This window comes from Neolamprologus brichardi, chromosome 2 (assembly GCF_056152115.1).
Source record: "Neolamprologus brichardi isolate AB-2024 chromosome 2, ASM5615211v1, whole genome shotgun sequence".
Classification (NCBI taxonomy): Eukaryota; Metazoa; Chordata; class Actinopteri; order Cichliformes; family Cichlidae; genus Neolamprologus; species Neolamprologus brichardi.
This window is the reverse complement of record NC_142105.1, coordinates 29660497-29679342: the sequence shown is the minus strand read 5'-3', so window position 1 is coordinate 29679342 and position 18846 is coordinate 29660497. Positions and strand designations below refer to the sequence as shown.

Below are 18846 nucleotides of genomic sequence, written 5' to 3'. Positions count from 1 at the left end.
GTTACTATAGTGATTATATAAACGTTTTAGGTTGTCTGAAAATTTCAAGTTATATAAAAAATTTGGGGTTATCATTGCAAAATGTTTGGTTATATCAATATTTGAAGCTTTGAGTAATAATAAAATTTCGACTTATTATATAAAAATGTGGGGTTATCAGTATTTGGGGTGTCAAAATCTCAGGTTGTTATATTGAACGTTTGGGTAAGATTAAAAATTGTCGTTATTGGCTTATTTTATCCAAATTTCGGGTTATTGTCTCAAATTTATATCAAAATTTAGAGATTTGGGTTGTTATATCAAAAATGTAAAATTTTGTGATCATAGTGGATGGCATGACTTGTGGATGGCACTTTTTTTCAGTGGCGGTGAAAAGCTTCCATAAAATGTAAATGTTGCACTTTTAGCGTGGTAGGTAGTTTTAGGCGTCCTGTCGCGCCTGTATGACGTCAGCCAGACGTTTACCGTCATGGCGGCGGCGGAGGGCTGTGAGGAGATGAGCGGCAACGGGGAGCTGGTAGAGTCTTCAGGTAGGTGATTACCGGTGGTGAATTTAGAGTTCGTATCCGGTAGTTGTTTTACAGATGTGGTGGAGCTTTGGTTTAATCAGCCAGCGTTTTTAAAAACAAAGCCTCCAGCTGGAGCCATTGTGGGTGCAAGCATGACATGCTAGGCTAAGCTAACGTGAATTCACCTGCACGGAGAACGGTCTGTCGTTTACTTTCACTAAGTTACGATCGGGTGGGGTATACAGCTGTTGGCTGCTGTTGTGTACCCTTTTTCGACAAGTTAGTTGTAGTCTGTCAAAAACAGCCCAGAAGCGCTTTAAAACTCTGAGCTTTATATGAATGAAGCATCTCTGCAGGCGCAGACAGGAGTCGGTAAAACAAAACAAAATACTGTACGAACTCATTTTAGTTTAGTTTATTTGGCCTTTTACTAGATAAATCACAGCTGTAGGCAGTAGATTATTCTTTCCATTCTTTTCATATTTTATTCTAAAGTTTTACATGTTCATGCATGGTTTCTGTTATTACCATTTTTCATTCAAAACTATTCAGGAAGTAGAAGAAACAGAAAGTGAATGAGTTACATAATTTCAGTTAAGCAGCTCAGTATTTCTTTAAGTCTTCTTTCTATTTTTCATCACACCTGCTGAACAACACAGAAACAGAAACGATGTCATAATGGGAGTTTTATCAGGTGTTTCTTTGGGTTGTAGTCTTTTTGAGTATAAATAATTTATAACTACTTAATGGGCATTTGCAAAAGGTAGGCTGTTGGATTTTTTTTTCTTTTGTAAAAATAATTAAAATAATAATAATTCAAATCTCATCTGTGAAAGGTCAAGAGGCATGGTATACCCTGGTCTGTCCCAGGGTTAACACATAGACAGATGACCATTTATGTCAGTGGCCAACATTTCTTTGGTCTGTCACAACAAAATGCTTTGAGACCATGTGATGACGAGTTGTCAGACTTTATAAAAGTTTTCATAAAGAAGAGATTTATTCTCTGGCACTAAAAGCAGATTAAATAATCACAGAAACAATATAAACAATAAGATTTTGCTGGCACCAGCTGTCAGTCAAATTCTTGTATTAAACATCAATATTGGCTCAGAATGTTTTGCATTTTGGGTTTTTGGTTCAACCAAAAAAAGGGGGGAAATGTGTATCTTTTTCAGTGTCGTGCATATTTTGGGTCTTAAATATATTGAGATATGCCCCTGATCTTTTCCTCTCCAGCCATGGAAGCTCCTGAGGTTCCGGCGCCACCTCTACCTGAAATGACGGAAGAGAACGGCAGTGCCGCCGTGGTTCCTGAGGCTCCTGTTGGCCCCGACCCTGCTTCCTTCTCCATGCAACCAGCCGCAGTGGATGAAGAAGGGGAGCTACCTGCAGACTTTGAGCGTCTGTGGAAGGCCGCTCATGACAATCCTCAAGACTTCACCTCCTGGACTGACCTGCTGCAGTACTGTGAGCAGGAGGTGTGTTTGTTTCTTTGATCACTGATACATTTGTTTTCCGGAGATTTGGTGAAGAAATTTAGAGTTGCTTCGTGTGACACTTGGATTTAATGTGTCTCCTCAGGGTCACGTCACATCTTCACGTAGAGCACTAGAAGCCTTCCTTGTTCGCTATCCACTCTGCTATGGTTACTGGAAGAAATTTGCTGATCTGGAGCGCCGCGTTGGGCTTAACGACAAAGCAGAGGAGGTAACGCGAGAGAGCTTTTACTGTTCTGTCCTACTGTTATTATATAATAATACTTTCAAGGCTATTTAGAAGCGCTTTATTTAGGTAGTTAACATATATGGGTGTCCTGTGTTGTGTTAGGTGTGCATTCAGGGTCTTCAGGCAATCCCTCTCAGTGTAGATCTGTGGATCCACTACATCAATCTGCTGCTAGGAACACTAGACATGAACCTTCCTGAGTCACCCAAGCGGATTCGCAGGTACACATACACACAGACCAGATCTTACTTCCTTTTTAATCCTTCCTCTTTTTTTTTTCCTGTTTTTCTTTTGTTTAGTTTCATTTTTTTTCTGCCTTTGCCTTCCTCATACAACTAAAATTTCTTTTTTCCAATAAGAGCTATTTATTTTTCGTAAGGATTCCCAAAAAAATGAGTCTTTAGACGTTCATCTTTTTTTCCTGGTCTTAAAACCAATCTAATCAGATTTGGTAAAGAGAAACTGAAAGCTGATTATCATGCTTTTATTTGCTTCACAACAACCATCAGTGTGTTTGAGGATGCTGTCGCGGCAGCCGGTTTGGACTTCCACTCAGACCGGCTTTGGGATCTGTATGTTGAGTGGGAGAAGGAGCAGGGGAACATGAAGAACGCAACAGCCGTCCTGGACAGAGTCCTCAGAGTCCCCACACAGCTCTACAACACCCACTACGACAAGTACGGCCACCACCCAGTTATTTATGCTGATGTTAATGTGTTTTTCTCTACCAGCTTTACTTTTAGGATACCACATGTTATCTTCTTAATTTACTGAACTTTTAATAGTTAAAATATTTCCCCATGTGCTAGGTTTTGTATCTTTTAAGGGCAACACTAAATAACTCCACTGTTCTGTCCCTTCCTTCATTTCTTCTTTTCCTCTTTTGTTAATCTAATTTGAGGTCTTACTTTATTTGTCAGGTTTAAAGAGCATCTGAACAACCATGAACCTAAAGAGGTGCTTTCCCCAGAGGAGTACGAGGAGCTGAGGGAGCTGTGCCGTCAGAGCCAGAAAGCGGAACGAGCCGAACAATCGCAGGAGGAGGAGAAGGAGAGGCCGCCGGGTGAGGAAGAGCCCGCCACACCCGAGGGCACAGACACAGTGAGTAACATCCACCTGCCTCACATTGATTAGAGGTGTGTGATGTGGATTAATGCGGAGGTCACATAGACTAATAAAATGTTTTTTCTGTGTTTTAGGAGGAATTGATGCAGAAGATTAGGGAGCAGGTGTTACTATGCAGGGACAAAGTGTATCAGGACAACGAGGGAGAAGTCCGGAAGAGATGGCACTTTGAAGATGCCGTGAGTTTGTCCTTCTGTGATTCGCTGCTGCTGTAGTTTTTGTGTCTCTATCTAAGAGAATCTAGGAGAAGTAGAGGGATTATTTTCTCTCCTTTATTCATAAGTGCTTTCCTATTTCTGTGCTAATGTAGAACTTTGTCCTGAATCAAGGGGTTAATGTAAGAGATGATTAACAGATTAGGTCCTGGTAGAAAACTACATATATATTAATTATTGGGGAAAGTAAAAAACACCTACAGTGGCTTGCAAAAGTATTCGGCCCCCTTGAACTTTTCCACATTTTGTCACATTACAGCCACAAACATGAATCAATTTTATTGGAATTCCACGTGAAAGACCAAAACAAAGTGGTGTACATGTGAGAAGTGGAACAAAAATCATACATGACCTGTTTTTATGTTCAGTCTCAACTGTTATGAAGTTGATGTGCAGTTAATAAGTGCAATAAATATTTATATTGGAAAAGAAAATCATGAGAGAATTGTGATCTCAATTCTAAGCAATCCCACGGAGCACTGTTCAAGCGGTCACTCAGAATTGGAAGGAGTATGGCACAACTGTAAACCTACCAAGACAAGGCCGTCCACCTAAACTCACAGGCTGAACAAGGAGAGCGCTGATCAGATATGCAGCCAAGAGGCCCATGGTGACTCTGGACGAGCTGCAGAGATCTACAGCTCAGGTGGGGGAATCTGTCCACAGGACAACTATTAGTCGTGCACTGCACAGAGTTGGCCTTTATGGAAGAGTGGCAGGAAGAAAGCCATTGTTAACAGAAAACCATAAGAAGTCCCGTTTGCAGTTTGCTACAAGCCATGTGGGGGACACAGCAAACATGTGGAAGAAGCTGCTCTGGTCAGATGAGACCAAAATGGAACTTTTTGGCCAAAATGCAAAACGCTATGTGTGGCGGAAAACTAACACTGCACATCACTCTGAACACACCATCCCCACTGTCAAATATGGTGGTGGCAGCATCATGCTCTGGGAGTGCTTCTCTTCAGCAGGGACAGGGAAGCTGGTCAGAGTTGATGGGAAGATGGATGGAGCCAAATACAGGGCAATCTTGGAAGAAAACTTGAGACTGGGGTGGAGTTTCACCTTCCAGCAGGCCAGCGACCCTAAACATAAAGCCAGGGCAACAATGGAATGGTTTAAAACAAAACATATCCATGTGTTAGACCGGCCCAGTCAAAGTCCAGATCTAAATCCAATCGAGAATCTGTGGCAAGATCTGAAAACTGCTGTTCACAAACGCTGTCCATCTAATCTGACTGAGCTGGAGCTGTTTTGCAAAGAAGAATGGGCAAAGATTTCAGTCTCTAGATGTGCAAAGCTGGTAGAGACAGACCCTAAAAGACTGGCAGCTGGAATTGCAGCAAAAGGTGGTTTTACAAAGTATTGCCTCAGGGGGCTGAATAATTACACACACCCCACTTTGCAGTTATTTATTTGTAAAAAATGTTTGGAATCATGTATGATTTTCGTTCCACTTCTCACATGTACACCACTTTGTTTTGGTCTTTCACGTGGAATTCCAATAAAATTGATTCATGTTTGTGGCTGTAATGTAACAAAATGTGGAAAAGTTCAACGGGGACGAATACTTGTGCAAGACACTGTATGTGTTTAAAAAAAAAAAAAGAAAAAGATTTTTGACAAAGACAGTTGGAGGAAAAAAACCTAAAGGTTTTATTGGCAGTAATCAGAAAGTTTTAAATTCTTGGCTTGATAAGTTTTAAACTAAGTGCAAAACTAAGATCCCTTTTTAACAAAGATGCTCCCTCCGCATTCTGTGACTACAGATCAAGCGACCGTACTTTCACGTTAAGCCACTTGATCGCCTCCAGCTCCGCACTTGGCACTCATACCTCGACTGGGAGATCACAGAGCTGAACAAGGACACGAAAGACCCCAGCCAAGGTGACTACACAGGTGATGAAGAGGCTGTTTGGTTTCCATGAATCTAAATGAAGTGTTCCAAACAGGCTCCCACACGCTTGCAATAACATGTTTATGCACAATGCTTAATCATATATCCTCATCGGCTTGTGGCTATGGAGAACCACTGACCTTCTATTAATCGCAATCTCAGTGGTTCGATCCCTGAAACCTCAGTTGCCATAATGGGGGGGGAAAGTATTTATAGGAATGGGTGGATGTATCAAGTTCTCAAAGTAAAAAAGCGCTGTACAGTACAGTGCATTTAGGCAAAGAGAAGCCCTCTTATATGTAACAAAGCTATATGACAAAATACATTTAACTTAGCAGGTTCACCTATAAATAAATAAGCATTTTTGAGCTGGGGGTCTTTATAAGTTTGCAGTTTAATCCTGCAACCCCATTAAAACCAAAGTGTTTCCAACCAAAAGTCTGTCTTTCCCTAATCTTGCCTTGAGCTGACCTGCCAGTGAGGAATGAGTTTGGGCGTTTACACAGGCACGAAACTGTTATAAGAGAGAGGATTGGAATTATAATGCAAGATGAAATGAGAGCCCCATTGCAGGTCTTGATTGTTTTGTATTAATAATTATTGGAGGCAATCACTGTATCTGAATTTACATTTGAAATAATTGCACAGTCCTGATGGCACCAGGAGGAGGATGCGGTTTGCTAGCTGATTCCCATGTAAGAGGGCTTCTCTTTGTCATTAATCGTTTCCTGCTGGTCAAGTATCAAAACAAATATAAAGATGTTTTTGTAACTGTTTGTCCATGCTGTGTGACTGCTTTGTGACACCTCGGTCATACTAGATCCAAACCAGGCCACCACAGAGGAGTCGGAGGTCATGGCCCCTCCACAGGAACCATCGGAGGACACTATAGCTGCTCAAGATGACCACAGAGTTCGCATCCTCTTTGAACGTTGCCTGATCGCCTGCGCACTCTATGAGGAATTCTGGTCCAGGGTAAGAATGATTTGCAGATGCACTTTTTTCTGCAGGTTGATTAAAAAATCTCCTTAAATTCTCCCTAAACTCAGAATTTTAGGCCTTAACACTAAAACTGCCAGGTGGGTCCTTTTGGCCCCATTCAGCAACAATAAACAGTAAAGCCAGAGAAGTTAAATTAATCTTTGTAATCAAAGTTAGTATTTAAAATTATGTCTTAGTTATTTTTTATCAGTTTTGCAAATTATTTATTATTTCATTACAGCTCGTAAAGGTAAAATATATACTAGAATTTACTAATAAAGAAAGATTACAACAAAACAACACATACTTTTTAAAAATGCAGAGGATCAAAATGACCCCTGTTACCCTTGATGTCTCTTCCATCTAATAAGTGTAAGTGCAAATTCAATGAGATCCGGTTCAAGGACAGCATAGTTGCTTCTGATCCACCTTGTAAAAGAAAAAGCTCAAATTAGGAATTAGGTAGATTTGCATCTAGAAAAAAGCCAGTCAGTAAACACCTGCCATCACCAAATATTGTTCTGCATACACGTCAGCAACATCATCAATATTCCAGCCTCAGGATGACCAACTCTACATTAACAGCTTTAACTCCTGCAACCCCAAAAACGGGACATCGGTGCTGTTTGAATAGTCATGTAAAAAATAAAAAGCAGTTAAGACATGTATGCATGTGCGCTTAAATTGGCTTTTCAAAGTCTGTAAAACTTCACATTACACTGGAGGATATTTAAACTTCAGTTTGAGTTCATGTGTAGTCTGCATGAATCTGTGTGTGTTTCTCAGTACATTCAGTACCTGGAGCCACAGAGCGTGGACGAGGCCCGGGCGGTTTATAAACGAGCCTGTGAAATCCACCTGGCGTACAAACCCAACATCCACATGCACTGGGCGACCTTTGAGGAGAGGCACGGTATGACAAAACATTAAACACCCACCCACCCATTTGTTCTTTATTCTTGAATGTTAACAGACACTTAAGGGCTGTACTGGACAGTCATGAAAGCTTATCATCTTCTCTATCAGGTGACTTAACTGAAGCTCGGCGAGTGTTGGAAGCCCTGGAGAAGAAACTGCCAGGTTTGGCGGTCGTCCGTATCCGCAGGGCTGCTTTGGAGAGACGAGCCGGCCAGCTGGATCAGTCGGAAGCCTTGCTGAGGGAGGCGGTGGCTGAATCCAGAGAGAAGCCCACGTTACACGCTTTCTATTCAATCAAGCTGGCTCGATCGCTGCTAAAACTGGGCAGGGACCCCAGCAGTGCCCGCAGTGTTTTACAGGAAGCGCTGGAAATTAGTCCGGTGAGATGACAGAACACAATTCATTCATATTGCCAGAGAAATTATGTTAGACCATAAATTTGTGTAAGCTGAAAAGTGAAGACCATGCTTGCATTCTTTGTAATGACCAGCAGGGGTCGACTCTGATTGCAAAAACAAATCTGGTTGTATAGGGGTCTATGGGGAAAAGAGTCTTCAGTATTGCTCACTTGATCTGGGACCTTAGTTAACTTTTTCCTGATGCTTTCGTAGGTTGAATCAGATGTTTTAAATCTCACTGGATACACACATGATGTTCAGTTTGTAAATTGTGTTCCTAACTACAGCAAAATGGACAAAATAGCAAGATTAGGGCAGAAAACGCACAAATGGAGGACACCAAAAACCATTATGTTCATTACGCCATTATTATGAAAATTCTGCTCCAGGTTTTGAAACTTGTTTTGCATACCTGTACCAGTTTAAAGCTTCTACATTAACCTCTTACATTATATTGTAAACATGCTCACTTTACAGTTTGCTTAATAAGTAATGATTTTTCACATTTGGGCAGAATTTTAATGGCAATTAAATGTTTGTTTTTTCCATTTTGACCACTAAAACATCTAATTTGCTTCACATATTTACATGCTTTGCATCCTGTATTGTTTGCGCAAACTTTAAAAAACAGAAAGAAAGAAAATTCAAATTTTAGTGGACTTTTAAAGTAGGTACTAATTGCCCCCATCCTCTTTCTCCCCTTTCATTATCCTTCTCCTCAGGATAATGATAAACTGCACATGAACCTGTTGGAGCTGGAGGTTTCAGGTGACCCCTGGGCCTCAGCCGAGGCGGTGCAGGAGTGTGTGACACGAGCTCTGGCAGCTCCTCTCGAACCTCACACCAAGATCCTCTTCTCACAGAGGGGCCTACAGTTCGCAGAGGACTACAGCAACTCTATCCAGAGGTCAGAGTTCAGAAAGAGAACTATTTTAAATTAAACTGGTCCCTTAAACCCTTTCAGGTTCTTCAGTTTTTATATGTGTGTCCTCTGCAGTGTGCTGTCTGTCTACGAGGAGCACCAGAAGCTGCTGAAGGAGCTCGGTGGAACAAAGAGAGAAGCAGAGAACGGGTGAGAGAGGGAGGAACGACTAACTAAATGTGAAATGGACTTAAACCTGGTATTATTTAACATGTAGTGGGTGGGGTTTCACTTCTAGATGATTTATTTTTCTTAAAGAATAGTCCTTCATGTTATTGTCATCTGCCTCATTAATAAACATGTATAACAGCTGAGGCCTAGATGCATATTTTTGCTGAGTAAACGAGATGCGAACTGATTAGAATGAAAGTCACGCTTTCAGGATTTTCGTTCTGTAGGGATGAAGATCCAGAGAAGCTGAGCAAAACTGATGACGGCTCTGCTGTGTCTGCACAAGTCCCACCTACCATGCCGCACGTCCCCATCACCACGCCGCCTCCTCCTGTGATGGGCGCCGATATGAGCGCACAGACTGGCTACGGAGGATACAGCAGCTGGTACCAGGTAACACTCAGATTTATATAAACTCTGTATTATGTGGTTTAACATGTCTGCCTGTGTTTTATTAATAGTGGAGTAGGATCAGAATATTTTATTAATCCGAGAGTAAATTATGTAATTGTTAGATTAGGATGGGTTTGAGGCTGCATATAGAAGATGAACATAACCTCCTATTAGTTTGCAAATGTTCAGCTCTAATTTAATAGTCATTTGAAAGCAACATGTATGGACAAGAGGTTGGACTGCAATTTGCACAAATACCTGATAATTGTGTTGTTTTTTTGTTTTTTAATGCAATTATTTGCCAAATAATGTTACCTGTTCTGTAGTACGGACCATCCAAAGAAGTTTTTGTCTTCAGTTTTGATGAGAATTTCTCGTATTTTATTAGTGTGTTATTTAGCTCTAATAGATGTCTGGATTTGAATCTGTTGGTCAGCTGGGGGCTTTCTGTGTGGAGTTAACATTTTCTCCCAGAGCCTGTGTTGGTTTGTCCGGGTGCTCCAGGTTCCTCCGTAGTCCAAAAACAGGCTTGCTGGGTTGATTGATTAATTCTAAATTGATCATATGTGACCTATTAAGGGTGTACCCCTGTCTCCTGCCCAGTTGAACCCATCGTAATATGCTCCTGCGAGCTAGCCAAACAGGCCTATAGACTAGTGAGGGTCCCATTATACCTGCCGTCCAGGGCCAAACATAAATAGATGTGGCTGTATGACCGTTACCAATGGTGCACATATAATAGGGCTGTCAGAAACCCCTTGCAACCACCAGTCCTTTGAAAAAAACATATGTTGTCCCGGATAATCAGACCAACCGACAACATTCATTTTTAGCATTTGCTCCAGGAAGCTTTGTGTGACTGGGACTTAAAATAAATTGATGGAGTTTAGTAGCTGAAGATTTAAGCTTGTAGTTCAGAAACTAATGGGCTATGTTAATGATGGCTGTAGCCATCATTTATCTACAGTCTACTGAGAATGACTTGCCCTAGATGCTCCTTCAAGTGGACGCTCAAGAGGTGTCTTGATTTTTCAGCCCCCGAGGTTCCAGCTTGGTTTAATGTAGCAAAGCACAGTTTAAGATGTTTTAAATCCTGTTTCCTGTTTGTTGCGGTTTTTCTCCAGCAACCACAATACGGCAGCTACGGCTACCAGAACACCTGGAACTACAACCAGGGCTACTATCCACCGAGCTAGAGAGAGCAACAGCAAAAGACCGCATCAGGCCACTGAACAATAAAACTGAACTGAACAGTCCTCCAGACTGTGGAGAAGTTTCATCCTGCTAAAGTTCATCCAGTCATTATTCTTCCCTCTCCGTCCTTCCTCTCAGTCACCTCACTGTCTCACTGGATTTATGAAAACGAGGAGTTGAGGTCATTTAAAAGATCATCTTTTCATTTTTTTTTTTTCCCTGAACAGCAGGCGGAAAGATGAAAGGAAACACGGCGCTCATCTTCAGTGGCGTGTCTTTGAATTTTAATCAGAACTATTTTTGTATTCGTTGCAAGTTGACCGCTTTGCTCGTGTTTTAAAATCATCCAACTTCACAGGTGATGTATGATTGACATTTTGTACCATTCCACAGACTAGGCTATGTTTTTTTTCTAATGTATATAAAGGTGTTTTATAGTGTGTCACAACACTGCTTCTTTGTGTCATGGTTTCTGCTTGTGTGTTCATAATTAGAGTGGGTGGGGCAAAAAAAAAATCAAATATCACACTGTAAAACTGGTGGCCTGTTTCGGGTCGCTGTGCCTTGCTCATTATCTGGAGTTTACATGTCAGAAAGAGCATTTACAAGAAAGAGAATGCCCTTTGTTTAAAATAAACTGTTGGCTGGATGGGCACATGCAAGCAGGGAAAGCGCTCGTCTTCTTCATGGGTTTTTATTTTTAGCCAAACTAGCATAATTTCTGTGAGAAGAGGGACTGCTGTTGGTTAGCAACTGTGATCTGGGCTGAAACTTTTCCATAGACACAAGATTTAAAACTTACTGAAAAAAGATGCTGAGGATTTATTTTTTAATAGCCAAAAAAACCCTTGTTTGAAGTTAAGGAAGGCCATCGAGTTAAAATTGAGTTAAACTGACAGCGTCTGGTTGTGATTTTTGTCTTGTATAATGCCAGCACCAGTGGCTGTTTAGTGAGGACTACAAAGTCCAAAAACTTGTATTATCTGGTGGATTAAGTATTGATTTCAAATGTGGACAAAATGCCAAACATGTAATGTGGGAGTGAGTCGCAGCAGGAAAGGGATCTGTGGCAAACTACAAAACCTAGAGGAAAATCACTTGAGTCAACTTTAGACTTTACACAGAGATAAAATCACTAAGTCAACAAGATTGTGTAAATGTGGTTTCCTGCTTAAGACCTACTTTATCAAATTTTCTGCAAATCTGTAAGAAAGTATAAAAAAAATCTCCAGATCCCCAGACAATCTGAAGCACTTTGGGTTTACATTTGAATTTTGGACTATTAACCTTGAATATTGATTAACAGATGATCCTCTAAACCGGGGGTGTCAAACTCATTTTGCACTGCGGGCTAAATACAACACATGGTAATCCAAAGAAACTCCCCTTTCTAAGGAAGTTTAACTACACATCAACTACCAATTGTGAAAAAAAAATTGTAGACAGTGGAGGAAAAAACCAAACTTTTCTGTCATCCACTTGTTTATTACTTAATTACTTTGAAGCACGGGGGAGGGCTTTATCAGTAGTTATAAAACTTGTGAAAATACAGTTAAAAGTCCAAAGTTTATGTCGGACCGTTGTGGAGGGCTGCATGAATAATCTGGACTTGATTCTGCTAAATGTTATTTTTATCTCTTTATAAACTTCTACTGATAACTGGAGATGTTACACTTTCACTGGAAAATTCCCCAACCCTCCTCGAACCTTTATATAGCCCCATCCCAAGGTCGGAATTTGTCTTTCTCTATCTGTTCAATGAGACGCCTACGAAACGAATGACACAGTCCACAGCTTCAGCTGAACCTTTAGTTTGGTGATAACTGGAACATATAAAGTAGGATGGAGATGATGAGCAGAATTAAATGAACAAAGCTCACAAGTAACAAATTTTCCAAGTCAGCTTTATTGTAAGTAGATTTTTGGTGACCAGGTAGACATAGCTGTCGATATATTTAAACTTATATAAAAAAAAGAAAAGGCAAACTGTCACAGAATCAGGAAGATTGTGGGGATTAAACTTAAGGTCTTTTCCAAATCAGGTGTTTTTATGGATCGGGTTAAAACTCAACAAGTTTGTTCTCTATTTTTTTCTTTAATGTGTTGAAACTATGAGTGGTGCTCCTTGAAGGAGTATCTGTCAGAAACCAGCTATCTTCACTATCAGGCTCACTGCACACACCAACCCACAGCCGGTGAAACCAGCGCAGAAGAGGATGGATTCAATCAAGCCTTTTTCTTTTTGATAGTCGAACCAATTTCCTCCATATCATCACTTGGAGAGGAATTACACATCTGTGCTTTTATTTAAGTTATCTGGCTTGTTGGGTGAAATGAAAAAGACTGCAGCTCTGTTTGTGGGTCAGTCCATGTTCTGGTATCTGGTGTCGATGTAGTGGAAGTGGTGAGGTAGGCTCACAGAGCAGATCCTCCTGTTCTTACTTTTTGGCAACAACCAGCACAGCTGAAGGCACCAAACCTGAACACACAGAACCAAAGCAAGTCTGATTTCAATTTGTGATTTTTTTTAATCTTCACTAAATATTAAAATTATAACGCGATGATACCAAATCCAGTTTAAGCTAAGTGGCAGCCTAATGCTATCCCCAGCTCACCCAGCTCTTTGAGGGGCTTCTCCATATCCAGTTCAGTGTAGACGTGACGGGGGTAAGGTGACAGCAGCGTGAAGTCCTGACCCTCGGGCGTGTTGCCGTTCATCTGCACATAGACGCGCACTGCCGCCAGCGGCTCCTGGGCCTTGAAGACTGTTGTGATGGTCGAGCCGTCCAGCAGACGGACCTGTGAAGAAGCAGCGAAAATTAAAGTGCATATTTTAAAGTTCAACGCAACACCAGTTTATCTGCTTTTTTTTAGAGGGGTGTATTCATTTTCATCTAAAGGCCTAAGCCCTGAAGCACTCTGCTTATCATCCATTTTATTCTAAACACCCTGTTAGGCCTGAAGACTCTGTGCACATATTATATATGCATTTATCGAAACCTGTGACGTTCTGTTTCAAAGGGCACAGACTTCAAACTTTATTAACATACATGTAAAGTAAAATTTTGAAACCAAGTATGAATTAGGTACCTGTATCCTGGATTCATCATACTCCTTTTTAGTGGGTGGAGGGCCCTGACTGGTGGGTGAAGACGGACTGGGCTGGCCAGGCTGGGATGACGCAGCGGTGCTCGAGGGTGCAATACCTCCAAACTTCACAGAAAAAAGAAGTCCAAGTTGTTCTTGTTTCCACCAGAAGTGGTAGAATACAGAAATGGAAAATAAACTTGAAAAGTACCTTTTGTGCTCTTTCTTCTCTGTCTCTTGCTATCTTCTCTTTAACCCTTTGCCTGTTAGTAATAAAGATAAGCAACACAATGACTCAGCAACCAGAGTTAACAAAGGAACAAAGTTACTTAATCAAACACAAGTTAATCTTTATGAATGAGAACATTTTCCAACAGGTAAAGCAGAGATAAAACATTTTCCTGGGTTATTTGTTACCTTTTTGAAAAAACAAACAATTGAATGTAACAAAAAGGGTTCATGGGAACAACTAGTTACAGTGAAAAGCTTAGCTTTTTTATAAATAAATCCACAGTATTTAGGCTTGCAATACATTGGAAAACATCACAAAAATCAACAGCATGACTGCTATCTGCTCTTTTGTGTGAGTTACTTGTGCATGTTTCTCACCAGGCTGTCAGAAAATGATTTCACCGAGGGTGAAACAAGGGCTTGAAATCTGTCAGTGGTATCAGCTCACAGCCCAGCACTGTGCAGCTTTATGGCTTTTAACCAGAGAACACCCAAATTCTCTCCACAGATTAAAGAAGCTTCAAATTGAGAACATGTGTCAGCCGTGAAGGAGTGTGGAGACATTGTGGCAAACATTATGATCCCTGTAACATCACTGGGACCCTCATGTCATCCTTGCGTTGTCTGTTTCCAACAGTCTGGTCAGAAACATGCACAAGAATAGCCGTTTAAACCTGATTCTGTAGGGCTCTGGCTGTGCTCCTCCTCACACAAGCAGACACCAGATACCAGCCCTGTTGCTGTGCTGATGCTCTTCTACAGCCCATCCATCTGTCATGAGATTATGCTGGGAGACAATTATCGGGCAGAGTAACATTATACTATTTAAAAAGTAACAGAATGCCTTTTAGCCAAGCTAGTCCTGTATATGAGATGGTGTGATTTGCTAGTCTTGGGCCTGTAAGACTGAAAGTTTGTTTTTATGAGAATAAACATGTCAGATAGGGCCGGGCCATATCATACTGTTCACGGTAATACCAGTATAATGTTGGGCAACAATAAGAAAATGAAATATCGCGATTATATGGGTCAAACGCGCATGCGCAGTGCCTTTGTTTTCATACGCACATGGCGGAAAAAGCATGGCGGCTACGGAGAATGAGAAGGGCGAAAGCGGATTGTTAAATGAAACGGATGAACCAGAATTGGTTTGTAAAAATGCTGCAACTTCAGTGATGTGGAACTGGTTTAGCTTTCCTCCGTCAGATACACAACAAAGCACTATTTTTGGTAGAGCATGCTAGCGGGCCGTCGTTATTACCGTGTTTTTTGGAAAATACGGCACACTTAAAATTAATCCTTTGATTTTTCTGAAAATCGACAGTGCCCCTTATAATCCTGTGTGCCTTATGTATGAATTCTGGTTGTGTTTACTGACCTCGAAACGATTTTATGTTGTACTGTGTGTGTTTAACCTCTGTTTAAGTTTTGTGGATATGATACATGGTTATGCTGAGGATATGTCGGCCAATTTCCACTGGAAATGCCTTTTGGTTAAACTGTCAGCAAGGAATTTGCATTTGCACTGTTAAATTTTTATATAACTTTAATGCACATAAAACAGCTGCTGTTTAAGTGAAAATACATTGATGGGTTTTTTTGCACTAATAAAGTTGTGGAGTTGTAAAGTATTTTGTCTAGTGTCAATTATATCGTCAGTTATATCGTTATCGCAAATTTTCAAATGTATATCGTGATAAATATTTCTGGTCATATCGCCCTGCTCTAATGTCAGACATTTGGGAGCGAGAAGTGTCTTTTTGACTGAATGGTTATTAGACTCTATGTATGCAATCCTTCTCCAAACCTAATTATCACGTTCTCTAACTGTATGTGTGTTGTTGAAAAACATACCTTGCCATTTTGTCCTCCATCTTCTCCCTCTGACGCTGCTCAGCGATTTTTTTCATTTCATCGTCCTGCAGTTTTTGGCGGATCTGCTGCAGCTCCTGGCCCTGCTTCCTCCGCTGCTTCTCCCTCTCCACCTCTTCTGCCCGCTCTCGCTCTCTTCTCTCCGCCTGCTTCACCCGCATCAGCTCCTCGAGCCTGAAAAACAGACACAGCTTATATTACACACGTGCTTCTATATTCAATATGCACACTGCTAATCAGTAAAATGCACTTTGAGTATCCTCTGACCTCTTGACTTGCTCATTTTTCTCCTCTTCTGTCATTGGCCGTTTGACGCCGTCCTCTGTCTCAATGTAGCCGATGTCTCCACCTGCTATTCCTGAAGTCGAAACAAACAGGCAAGACAACGTGAAAACTTTGACAGCTTACTTCCGACTACTAACAAACGCAAAACAAGACAAGAGGCCCATCTAAAATAAAATACCACAAACCTTAAAACACCAAAGCAGTGCCAATGAACCACAACGAAACACCACCAACGAAACATCAAGGAAGTGACTCAACCACTTGACACAACATTTTTGAGATAAAGAGCTAGATAAGATAGTTTTACTGGGGGTGCATATCCTGTAGCTGAATTTGGCTGTATGCACGCACACACACACACACACACACACACATTGACTGGTATTGCTATCAAAGGCAAAATAGTGTAATTTTACCATTTCCTTTTGGATATACAGCACAGGTGCACACATTCAGTATGACCACACTTACTGCAAATGTGGCGGTCTGATTGGTCAGATCTATTTATTTGGATCCAAATCAAGTCAAAAAATATTTTTTAACACATGAAATATTCACACGGATTTTACACGTCCAGTGTGTAAAGTCCTTAAGAGTAGATACATTTAGGTTGTCTAGTGGTATATTCAATCACACTGAAAATCTGTGGGTGGCTTTTCTTTCCTGCCCCTTTAATGACATACCTTCAAAACTTTCCTGCCCCTCCTGACCTTCAGAGCTGTCTGCTGTGCTGGGCAGGCTCTGTGGTTCTCCTCCCAGGACGTTGCCCGCTGGCGGCACATAGGGCTCATCGATGTCTGGGTCATTTTCGTGTTCCATTAGCCTGAGGAGAGTTCGTAAGCAAAATGTATTACTTTCCAACAGCCACAAAGAGCTTTACAGAGGTCTAGATGACATTTTTAAACACCCTATTTCAAGTCAAAATGGACACACACAAACAAGGTAAAAAAAAACCCACAAACCACTAAAATGTCTGAAAAGATTAGTTTTAAACTGCCTTTTAAAGAATACCACAAAGTCAAGGGTGCAAAGAGTGTGTGACAAGCTATTCCAAAGTTTTGGAATGTTAGTTTTCAGGCAGGTATGAGGAACCACAAACCGGTCTAAGAACTTGGTTTGAAGAATACGACTGGAGTAGTAGCAGGGAGACTATCTAGGAGGGGCTGCACCCCATAAAGCCAAGATTTTTAACTGAAAGCTAATCCTGACAGGAAGTCAGTGTGAAAGCTTTAAAAATTGGGTGATATGAGAAAGTTTATAATGAGTTAAAAGCCTCACAGTAGCATCTTGCACAGATTAGATGCGATTAATAAATGTTTCAGTCCGACAAGAAAACAGTCCAATCCAAGTGAGAGGAGATGAAGGCACACACAAGCATTTCTAATTCACTTTTTGAGACAACACTACAAAGTTAATCAATATTTCTTAAACTGAAAAAACAACAGTCACTTATCCGACCACCACAATCATGTTTACATTGGGAAATGAAAACCACTGGATAGTTTTATGAGGGAAACTGGCGTGTGGAGCTGGACTGTGGCACCAAGTTAAGTGATGACAGAGGGAAAATGTTAATCTGGGAGGTTTCAAAGTAGTGTGTTGTTATTCTGAGTGCTAAACTCACCAATCCATGGCTTGCTCAATTCCCTGGTTCCCTGTGTTGGCCACTGCCTTCTCTCTAAAGACAGATTATGATAATATGATAGATAATGTAGACAGAGTTTCATTTCCTTGAAATCAGCTTCAAACCTGAAATCCAAATAAACCAATAAAAATGTGTGCATCAGGGATCACTCACGCTCTGTTTCGATCAAACCCCATCTCCAGTAGACTCTCAAGTGTTGTTAGCTCTGCCATTTTGACCTGAAACAATACAGGAACGTTAACGAGGAGTTCATCGTCTAACGTACTAGTACAATGCTTTCATCTGATGATGAAAAGAACCCAAAGGACCTCTAACCAAACTAAAGTTAATGCAAGAGCTCATGACTTTATTTTAGCTGACTAAAGCAGCTACACTGACCACTATTGTCCGAATATAACACTACGTGAATATAAACAAACGATTCCTTTACTAGCAGCTTACCAAAACACAAATTTATTCCCGCTACACACATGCAGTTATTTGATATAATAAATACCATCGTGATGAGAGCTAAAATTAGCTTTAATGTGGCTAACGTTCAAATTGCGAAAGCTAACTGGGAAGCCTCGCTGGCTAGCACGATTAGAAACAATTAGGAACTCCAATAAGCTTTTCATCACTTGTGCCGTTAATGTTAGTTTGTATACTTGAGCTAAATGCAAACTGACGTGCCAGTTTATTTATGTACGGAGGAAATATGAGCTAATATACCCAGTGAAGGTAGGGATAGTTAGCTACTCACACATCGGACAACACCGCTTCACCAGTAAGGAAGCCCACACGAGTCAAAAAGAACAAAGCGAAATTCACGCTATTTAGAAAGAACGATTTTCGAAGTCTTAAGATTTGTTTAAAAAAAACAAACAACATACAGATCCTCCACTTACTGGGGACACTTTGGCGACGCTATCTTCACGTTTATACACCTTGTGCTTCTACTGAGTTATACTTCAAATGAATGAATAAGCCTCCCTAACATGCAAATAATGAACAGTAACACGTAAGCTACTGCAGGGTTCACCTGACCCCATCTATTCATCACCTCTACGACAGCATATCAATACCGGGGTACTAAAACGATGTCAAATGATACACAATGCAAAATATCTACAGGAACTAAATCAAATATCTTTATTAAGGAAAAAACATTCTTACACCAGTTGCTTTAAATCACTGGTGAAATATTATAGATTGGTGAAAGTAGCGCCCTAGGTCAGAGTGTAGAAATACTCTGTTCAAAGCAGGATTTTAATTCTATTAAAGTCTACTATTATT

The 18846-nt window shown here is 40.8% G+C and overlaps 2 protein-coding genes across 6 annotated transcripts; one reads left to right on the top strand and one right to left on the bottom strand.

Annotated features, from left to right (window-relative positions):
- The first annotated feature begins 460 nt into the window (after positions 1 to 460).
- On the top strand, positions 461 to 10899 carry si:ch211-114c17.1 (pre-mRNA-processing factor 39). 2 transcript variants are annotated; one of them, XM_087850522.1, is made up of 15 exons: positions 461 to 530; positions 1749 to 1990; positions 2094 to 2219; positions 2340 to 2458; positions 2747 to 2914; positions 3158 to 3338; positions 3437 to 3541; positions 5347 to 5464; positions 6295 to 6449; positions 7242 to 7368; positions 7482 to 7753; positions 8494 to 8678; positions 8769 to 8843; positions 9092 to 9257; positions 10382 to 10899. In XM_087850522.1, exons 1-15 carry the CDS (start codon positions 470 to 472, stop codon positions 10451 to 10453), a joined length of 2172 nt encoding a protein of 723 aa, XP_087706648.1. In that variant the 5' UTR covers positions 461 to 469; the 3' UTR covers positions 10454 to 10899. The 2 variants fall into 2 exon arrangements, with proteins under 2 accessions (XP_087706648.1, XP_087706647.1); XM_087850521.1 differs by having other exon boundaries at positions 5347 to 5476.
- Positions 10900 to 12338: 1439 nt separating this feature from the next.
- ubxn1 (UBX domain protein 1) lies at positions 12339 to 18520 on the bottom strand. Of its 4 annotated transcripts, none has more exons than XM_087850519.1 (10): positions 18459 to 18520; positions 17725 to 17789; positions 17551 to 17604; positions 16610 to 16749; positions 15909 to 15999; positions 15624 to 15815; positions 13750 to 13801; positions 13542 to 13664; positions 13067 to 13250; positions 12339 to 12930 (listed from the first exon to the last, which is right to left on the bottom strand). In XM_087850519.1, exons 2-10 carry the CDS (start codon positions 17781 to 17783, stop codon positions 12890 to 12892), a joined length of 936 nt encoding a protein of 311 aa, XP_087706645.1. In that variant the 5' UTR covers positions 17784 to 17789; positions 18459 to 18520; the 3' UTR covers positions 12339 to 12889. The 4 variants fall into 4 exon arrangements, with proteins under 4 accessions (XP_087706645.1, XP_087706639.1, XP_087706643.1 ...); XM_087850513.1 differs by lacking the exon at positions 18459 to 18520 and adding an exon at positions 18314 to 18452; XM_087850517.1 differs by lacking the exon at positions 18459 to 18520 and adding an exon at positions 18283 to 18349.
- Between the last annotated feature and the right edge of the window lie 326 nt (positions 18521 to 18846).